This window comes from Gavialis gangeticus, unplaced genomic scaffold (assembly GCF_001723915.1).
Source record: "Gavialis gangeticus isolate Ggan-Ray unplaced genomic scaffold, GavGan_comp1, whole genome shotgun sequence".
NCBI classification, from domain to species: Eukaryota; Metazoa; Chordata; order Crocodylia; family Gavialidae; genus Gavialis; species Gavialis gangeticus.
The window spans coordinates 14,960,322-14,969,726 of record NW_017729032.1 but is presented as its reverse complement, the minus strand read 5'-3'; the positions used below and the strand labels follow the sequence as shown (position 1 = coordinate 14,969,726).

The window sequence follows — 9,405 nt, the reverse complement described above, 5'->3', positions numbered from 1 at the left end:
GAGGGGGCCTCAAGTTCAAAATGGTTGAGAACCACCTGTTTGCTTTTTGTCCCCCTCTCCCCAGACAGCGAAGGGCAGGAAATCATCCTTCAGGCAAGCACAACTCTTCTCAGGCTCCTGCTCACAATGGCAGGGGCTATCTTAGAGTTTAGTTAGTTTGCTTCCAAAAAGCCAGTGGTTTAGGTAGTGTCCATCTCCTAAAATCTATCATGCTCCTGTTTGTAAGGAACAATGTCACGGCATGTGACCCATTGTATTTCCCTGGAAGGTGACCATAGGCGTTCACAACTCAAGGTTCTTGGGTCCCTGGAAGAGACAGTGAAGGCTCCTTCGACCAAATGCAAAACTATGTGCAGTTGCTTTAGTATGATTATATTTTATGAACTGTTACATAGCATACTATAAATTAGGCAGTAGTCACTTTGGTCTTAAAGAAAGCATGTCTAAACTTGTCCATGCACTGCCAGGATCTCAATCTGCTTGTGTTTCCACAAAAAAATGTAAACTGTTGCAACCGTCTTAGAAATCCCAATAAATGGCTTTAAAGTTCCATCGTTTCATATACAAGTTATGCCTGTATGTCACTATGTACGTGAAGACTTACGTTCTTACTGTTGCTGTCCTTTTGGGGTCAATGTCTATTTTCATGAAGAATTTTTTCTACTGCTAATGGTCTTTCTTAATCCTGAGAGCCACAGGTGAATGTGAAGAGTTGTCTGAGTCTTGTATATACACAAACAAAAATCCAGTTGACTTGAAAGGAGAGGAAGAGATGAAAGGAGCAATGTCATGCTATGCATTTGAGATATCTGCAATCATCTCACTGATGAGGGGTCCTTTCCACAGACAGTAAGGGGAGATGGATCAACAATGTGTTGGGGAGGGAGGAACCCTGTAAGGAACCTGTTTTTGGATGGAAGAGAAGGACTGAAACTCAAACTGCCATTGGGACAGGACATTTCTAGAACAATGGAGTTGGTGCCTCTGTTCCTCTGAGCTGACCTGTAATTAAACATCCTGGGTGCATTAACCGAGTGACAAATCTGATCTAAGGCTGAAAATGAAAATGAGCAACCAACCTCAGGTTCCTGGAAATGTTACCAGTTTTAAGTTTCCTGCTGCATTTGGGAAGAGCAGAGAAATACTGAGCTGAGGTACAACAAGCAGAATTGCTCCAAGTAGTCTACAAAGCAAGTTTCAGAACCAGGCTGGCATCTCCTCGTTTCTCCTGTTCTTTCATGATATGTATAAGTCACTCAATCCATTTTTATTTTCAGCCTCTGGTTAGGCAAACTAGATAGCTAATACCCTTCATTTTTAATGACAGGTCAGCAGCTTCTCCAACAAACTCAAATTTCATGTGGGCAAGCTAGGTTTTAGTTGCTCCAGGTTACTAGGCAGCAGTTTAATTTAATCTAGTCTAGGACTGCCTGAAATTAGGATACCGGAGAGTCACTCTGTGTTCCAGATATGAATAAGGGATTGAGGAATCTGTCTGCTATGGGAGGCCAAGTCACTGGGCTGTTACAAACATTGCAAGATGAGCATTGTTTTATTAGGTTGCCACAAGTGTTGCTTCTGCTTAATCAGGCCATGCATTAATCCATGTTCTTTTTGATGATATATAGATCTATATATATATAGACTTGAAAGGATGTGTGTGTGTGTGTGTGTGTGTGTGTGTGTGTGTGTGTGTGTGTGTGTGTGTGTGTGTGTGTGTGTGTGTGTGTGTGTGTGTGTGTGTGTGTGTGTGTGTGTGTGTGTGTGTGTGTGTGTGTGTGTGTGTGTGTGTGTGTGTGTGTGTGTGTGTGTGTGTGTGTGTGTGTGTGTGTACACACATACATACACACACACACTTTTTTACCATCAACTTTACAGGGCTCATGAAGTGTGTGTACTGGAACACAGGCCGCCCACATCAGTTATTTAGTAAGATAGAGAATGTGAGCTTCCATGACTATAAGTACTGCCTCAATGCAAGGCATAATCTGATCTCATTTGCCTTCACAGCTCTAATGGGAAATCAGTCTCGTGGGCCCAGAACGAGAAGAGCAGTAGAGGAGCACACCTTTGGCAAAGGCTATCAATCCACATCAACAAAAAGGAGAATCCCAACCAAACTGCAGTGATCAAGCCCTTTTCTAAAAGCACAGATAGTAGCCGACATAGCAGCAGCACCACTATCCCCGAGACCAGTGCCAAAATGCTGTATGATGTCTCAGAAGCAGAGGAGCATTACCCAGCTCAGTACCGGCCACAAACCCCCTCGCCTATCAGTACGGTAAGCCACAGAACTGCCTCCGTTAGCCGAACAGATGACGATGCCCCTACTTTCCAGACGGAGAATGCCCAGAGAAGCAGCTCCTCTCAAGGTTCCCTGATGGAGCAGATCAGCAGTGTGGTCACACGCTTCACAGCCAACATCAGCGAGTTAAACTCTATGATGCTTTCCACCACCACACCGGGGGCCATGGTGGCCACTCCTCTCTGTTCTTCATACCTGATTCCAAGGGAAATCCAGCTTCCTACCACAATGACCACATTTGCAGAGATCCAACCACTCCCTGCCATTGAAGTCAATGGTGCATCCCAATCAGCTAGGAAACCTTCAAATGGCAGCATCAAGGAAGGTACTTCAGAGGCCCCACCACCGGCAAAGCAAGATCTTGAGGAGTTGGTAGCTTTAACTCCTCCCTCCCCTTTTAGAGACTCCATTGATTCAGGGAGCGCATCTCCCAGCTCCCCGGTGTCTGAATCAGCTCTCTGCATCCCTTCCTCCCCGAAGTATGACACGCTTATCATCAGAGATTACACTCAGAGTTCTTCTTCGCTGTGAATGTAGTTCGAGACAACCCTGGATCTCAACAGCTATGAGCAAATAGAAAGGGGACATCCAAGCCTTCAAGATCTCCCGTGCTTACACAGGTACAATGGCAGGCGTTGGGTCATCTTGTGAAGAACAGAGTAGGAGAAACAGAATCATTTGAAATGGAAACATCAGATGTATGATTTTAGAGACAAAAATGTATTTGTGGCAGATATTCGTGGCCTTAAAAAACATGGGCTTTTAAGAAACACTGCATCTATTTTTGAGGGCTTAAAAGGAGTCTGTTAAATCAGTTACATACCAAGTGCTTTGCTTTAGTATAACAACGAACCATGTGTAAAATATATGAAAAGGGTAAATTGTAAGCAACTGTACCATGTTTTGTTTGTTTACTCTGATTCCATATCCAGAAGTGAACCTTGATCTTTTATCAAGAACAGAAGACCAAACATTGAATGTACATTTTCTAACAGACTCAAAATCTGGGACCAAAATGCCAGGCTTTCTTTTCTTTTTCTATGAAGATCTCAAGAGGCAGTATTGTATGTTCTGTAACTACCAAACTTTTTGCTGAAGCATATTGTGTACCCGATACACTACGCATGGATAATAATAAGCAGAGGCTTTGCAGCGAGTGACTGCAATACAGAGGGCTTAACAAGCGACTTCTCAAGATTACAAATTTGTTTATGTGAAATTCTCTTCTCTAAGTATCAAAAATTCAGTTTGTTAACATTGGATTCACCTTCACAGCAACAAAACCTGAGGAAGATTTCCTGACTATTTCACCATGTTGCCAACTAATAATGAAGTAGCAAAAAAAATATTTTCTGGAGTACTGTTTTGTAATTCCCGTATCAGGGCAAGTTGTTGAGGTGAATACTCTCTTTCTAGCAGCATTACAGAGCTATAGCATAACTGCATTCCCTAATGACATTCACACATTTTTATGGGCATTCATACAGTAACATTGCCAGTTAAAATATTTATTTGGGCTCCCGTGATCTTTGCTTGTAAGGAACAGGTAAACTCTCTAAGGTTTTCCTTTGCTTCTTTAAAAAACAGAACATTAAGAAAGGGGTCTGGATTATGATGAGTGATTTCTGTTTCTGAAAGGGAGTGTCATGATCATAATTCATTTACAGAACAAAACCAAACCTATCTGGAAGTCTGCTTAGAGGTGGTTTAGCTAATCTTTAACAAGCAATGATTTTAACTTTATTTAGCTGCCAATGGAGTGCAGCTATGAACTGTGACAAAAGAAGACTTTCAAAGCAATACACAGTAAATGTGAACACAAAGGAGTTGTAATGAGATACAACCAACAGATCTTTCTTTGTTTCTTAGCAGCTCCTAGAAGAAGCAAGAGAATAATTGATTTTTTCCCCCCCTATATTAAAGTAGTACAATTTAGTGCACTTCATGCTGCCATGGCACTTTTTAATACATGCAGGGAAGGAATTTAAAGTTTGAATAGAAGTAAAAGAATGTTGATAGGTATAGATATAAACTGTGTGATTCAATCCCTAAATATGCACTCTATTTACTCCCCCCCATTCATGATTCATATCCTCAGGTGCCAAACTTTTACATTTATTTATTTTTTAAATAAGGATACTATGAAGAGGTGTATGATTTACTGCAATTCAGTTTAGTTGATATGGCCTTACGTGGAAGATAGCCTTAAGGACGGGAGCCTTTGAAATAAGGCAGGTGCATATTAATTTTTTGTAACCCCTGAACCAGCTCTATAAATATTTTGCAATCAAAATTGACAGTTGTTTCCATTTCCAGTGAAAGGCATAACAAATACGGGATTGAAAAAAGCTTTTTTTTTTCATTTCAGCAAGAGCATTTTTATTCTGTTTTGAAGCTAGCTCATGATTTTATACTGTGCATCCCAATTTTTTATTCAATTACATTTCAAACAAAATTTATTTTATTTAAAAATTGTAAGGCTAATTAGATGCCACCTTTCAAGGGAGGTGGTGCTCTCCCCTACCTTGGGGGTCTTCAAGAGGAGGCTAGACATGCACGTGGCTGGGGTTATCTGACCCCAGTGCTTTTTCCTGCCCAGGGCAGGGGTCGGACTCGATGACCTACTCAGGTCCCTTCCTACCCTAACATCTATGGATCTATGAATCTGACTACCACTTTAAAATAACACCCTTTATTAGCCTGGGACATTCTGTGCAAGACACAGTCGTGCAATAGTAACTCCATCTTTAGTTAACTATTTGTGTCCTTATGAGATGCGCAATCTAGGAAAAGGGCATTTCAGTTCAGGAACACAATATAAATGTTCTCATTATGGAGCGTAGACCAGAATGAATCTATGGGAAATGTTGCTCGTGGAAAATTTACAAAGTACTATATATGTTTTCTTTTACAGAAAACTGCTTTGATTTATGGACAGATCAAGTGAGTGGTTTGCCTGCATTTCTAGAATATTGTCTCCTTTTCAGATAGTCCCGTATTTCAAAGGGCTGATCAGTAACATGAACAGATCTCCCCTGCCTCTCCCTAAACATTTAGGCCTCATTTATGTAGGCCTTTCTTCTGTTGGCAGCACATATATCAGTATCCCTACTGAAACCTCTGGGATTAATTTCACAAGGGATAGCCGACAGCATACAACTGGGCCCTTAAAATATATTGTTAATTGATCTTCTTTAAGAACTTAGGAGCATGAAGGGAAGGCTATCAAACCATACTTCAGCATACATAATACATCATCTGCCCTGCATCTCCCAAATCATAATTTAGAAAACTACTTCAATCTGATTGGCCACAGCTTCCATTCAGAGTTTATTTGTTAATTTTTTATCTCACCAAGAAATGATTTATCCCTCATTTTAATGGTGGTTAGATACCATGCTATCTTTTGATTGAGTAGGTTCTTTCTGAAACACTAACCAGATATTAAACACCCTTTTGTTTTTTCTCACTAAGGGCAGAATTCTGTATCTCTTGTACATCCATCAGCAACAGTGAGTTGTGAGTGCACAAGGATTGACCCTGTTGAAACTGTACTTCTCTTCTCTCTTTTAATGAGCAGTTATTGCTAGTCAATCTGCAATGAAAAACAGCTTATTATTAACACTAGGCATAGAATGACTGAACATATTTCAGACGGGCAAGCTGGTCTGTATGGGCATTTATTTGAATATTACGGGAACAAAGGGAAGTTGTTGAGGATTGAAATAGGAGCAAAAGAGAGGTTTGAAGCACTGGAAGAGTGCAGAGACAGCCTGCTGGGCCTGTAGGAACCTAAGCAAGAGCCAAAAAGAGTAGGTAGGGGAGAAGGGAAAGAAAATGGAGGTTACAATTATCATTTATATCTACTTCCACACGTATGTATTAGGACTTCTGAAGGATACCCAAAATCACTTGCACGATTTATTCTTTGGCCCAGCCCTTGATGAGTAGAGATGTGACCCATCTCTGGAAGCTGTGCTAATAAAATAAAGTGGTCAGCTCTGGCAATCTAGTTGCATCATATGCAGAAAAAGCTATAAATAGAAACATCTGCATAGGAAAATCATCTCTGAAGAATACATGATTTTGGAGATGTGTCCCTTTTACTTCTATCTAAATACTTAGTGGCTGGCTCCCTATGGGTAGCACAGACCAGAGGCCCTGGTCTGTGAAGCATCCGTTTATGCCCTATGGAGACTTGTTTGATCTCATGGTGTTGGGTTTTACTCCTGATTTCCAATCTGAATTAAAAGACAGCTTAATTTGTTTTCTTGCTTGAGCATATATGTATGTCACAATCAGAAAGGGGAGAGAACGTTATCTATAGAGAGCGTGAACATGCAGACAGGTGATCTGTGAACTAGTATCTGGATTCCATTGCGGTTCACTCCATAAAAATATTTGGGAAACTTGAGCTGAGAGAGGAGAAAAAAGACAACTGAGACAGAGAACATAAGTGTGAATGCTTATTCCTGGGAGAAGTGGAGTTGAGTCTTTGTGTTCATGCTGCATACCAATCCCAGACTCTACCTTAGACAGAAAGACAGAGAGAGAAAAAGAGCTTATCGCAAATGCCAGTTTCAAAGAGAAGGCTCATTGCTGTGCTTGTGTCATGTCAGGTAGTGCACCAACATCCTTATCTCACAAGAAGTCAGTGTTGGGGCCAGATTCAATAAAGGAACACAGGCAGAATTTAGGTGCCTTTATCCAGAATCACAATTCTGAACACTGTCCACCCTCACTGGCCACCTAACCTTGGAAAGCCTGTAACCTCTGTCTCCTGCTTGACTTAGAAGTTCTCAAGGGAGCTGGAATGGTGTCTCTGGACATGTCCAGAAATGCTCCAGTCCTAATAGGGAAGAGTAGCTCAGTATCTAACTTATCAAGATCCAGAACCAAGCATTCCTGCCCTTAAGTAGCTGAAGAACATCTCAGAACTTGCCCAACACACACTGACAGGATCTGGGTCCCCATGAAATAGTGACTTACTTTCTTTTAAGATGGTGGTGCTGAGTCCAGTGTTGCCATTATATAATGATGTAGTAGGTGGGGCATTTGTCTAGGAAAGGAAATATGTGGGATCAACTCGGTTCCCTCCTCCCCCAGAGAGAATGAAAACCCACATGGTATACAATCATGCCTTACCTACTAGGCAATTTGCTATTCTGGTTAAATGGGATCACTTTCTACCGTTCTCTTTAGAATTTGGTCTATGGTACAGAGGACAATGCAAAAACTATTTGCTGAAAGACGGAGAGCAAAAACCTGACTTTGCAACCTACTCATTAAGGCATCCATGTGGGATTGGGATGACTTGGGTTCCAGCCCTTGTTCTCAGAACTGGTCCTGTATTTTTTCCAATGACTGTTTAATGGAAAGCTGGACCAAAGGTCTCCCTCCTCCAAGATGAATCCCTAACCACTGCACTATGGAGTCACCTGCTTTTTCTGCTTTATCTCTGCCTGAAAGAATATTAATTATTTTATTTTATTTGGCTCAACAGGAACCTCCTCATGCTTCCCAACAAAATAACCTGTTGCCTTCTCTTCTGGGTTTAATCCTTTTAAGAAGAAGCTAGTAGACTTAAAGAGGGAATTTAGATGGAGGTACCTGTTTGCAAGCCTCCCTTTGTGCATAGCACTTCCCTTTTAGCTAGCACCAGCCTGCTAACTCTAGCAGCTCTGAAACAGTGTGATGGCTGTTTTGGATACTGTTCTAAGAGACCTAATCTTTCCCGTACATTTGTAATGGTATTCTAGGTATCAAACACAGGTTCTAAAAGTAGATGTACATGGCACAAGTCAATACCACAGAGAGGTACCCAAGCTCAAACTGAACAAGCTAGCTCAGGCACTGGAAGCAGTGTGGCTGTATTAGTGCAGTGCCCTGCTCAGGTTAATTAGCTACAGCCTAAAAAGTAGGTTTTGTTAGGGCCTTGCTGTATGGCACAATTAGCACATGTTTTAGCTGAGATCACAGTATTACTGAGCCATGTTTAAAGTTCTGAGCAATCACATGGTAGAGGTTTACTATGACCTCAGATGACTCTGGACAGGCAGGAGCCAGCTGTGTCCCAGCACCAGGCACTTCAGCTTCCACATCCACCTGTAAGGATGTGCAACCCCCATAACTTTAAGCCCACTGCCAACTCCCCAATGTGCCCAGCACTACCCAGCCTGGGAGTGCCTGCCTTTGGCATGCTGGGCCAAGCCTCTGTCACTGGTGGCAGGTGGAAGGAGGCCTGGGGAGCCAAGCCTGGGAAAGGGCATCGCTCCTACTGCTGGATCCATCAGCTGAGCCAGGTCTCTGCTGCTGGCAGAGAGATATGCCAGGGCTGGGTCCAAACTCTGGTGCACTGTCAGAGCTGGGGCTGACAATCAGCAAGCTCTCTTTGTAATATCTCCATGGAGCAAGCTGACAATAGCAGAACACATTACCTTATACAGTCAGGAGATACTCCACCCACGAAAAGTCATACCTTTGCTATTATACGATCACACTTAGCACACGTTTTACTGCTTGAACGCATGAATGATTGTGTTGTAAGTGCAGCTAACACATCCTAAATGTAACATGCAACATGGCTCCTCATCTGGGCAGTCTATTATGCTGATACCGCTTTACTGCTGCCAGAACCCATGCAAACTTGTTTTTAACTAACTTCATGCCAGGTAGGTATCTCCTAACTTTTAGGTACCTAAGGCCTTTATCAGATCTGGCCTTTGATCCACTAAGGCCAATGGAGTCATTCCTGACTTATGTTAGCGCAAATGAGGTCAGGGCTTGACTGTGATCAATGAAATCTAGATGTTCATTATTTGCTTCAGCAGGGAATGTTAGAAGGCAAAAGTGACTTAAGATTTCTTTGGTCCAAACTGCAGAAGTATTTTATTAGGTTAATCCTTAAGAGAATTTGCTTAGTTTGGTGGCCAGCACCTTCCCACTGATTTGCTTCAGTCATTACTGCTCTAGCAGGTGTTCTGGTTGCAAAATAAACCTGTGATTGAAAGTGTTGAGGGATGTTAGAATAAGCAGTCCACAAACGAAAAACAGGTCATGGATCCACTGCAGTTTCTTAATTCTTGGAGGCAAAGTGCTCC

At 42.0% G+C, this 9,405-nt stretch overlaps 1 protein-coding gene across 3 annotated transcripts in view; it reads left to right on the top strand.

Annotated features, from left to right (window-relative positions):
• The window catches only part of GRM5 (glutamate metabotropic receptor 5), a 601,605-nt gene extending 594,877 nt beyond the window's left edge, over nucleotides 1-6,728 (top strand). For 2 of the 3 annotated variants that reach the window (XM_019525401.1, XM_019525399.1), the window contains 2 exons: nucleotides 2,011-3,702; nucleotides 5,220-6,728. In XM_019525401.1, the coding sequence (XP_019380946.1) occupies nucleotides 2,011-2,836 (826 nt within the window). In that variant the 3' untranslated portion in view covers nucleotides 2,837-3,702; nucleotides 5,220-6,728. The remainder of the gene's footprint in view (nucleotides 1-2,010; nucleotides 3,703-5,219) is intronic. The other variant, XM_019525400.1, reaches the window with a different exon arrangement.
• Nucleotides 6,729-9,405: the final 2,677 nt, after the last annotated feature.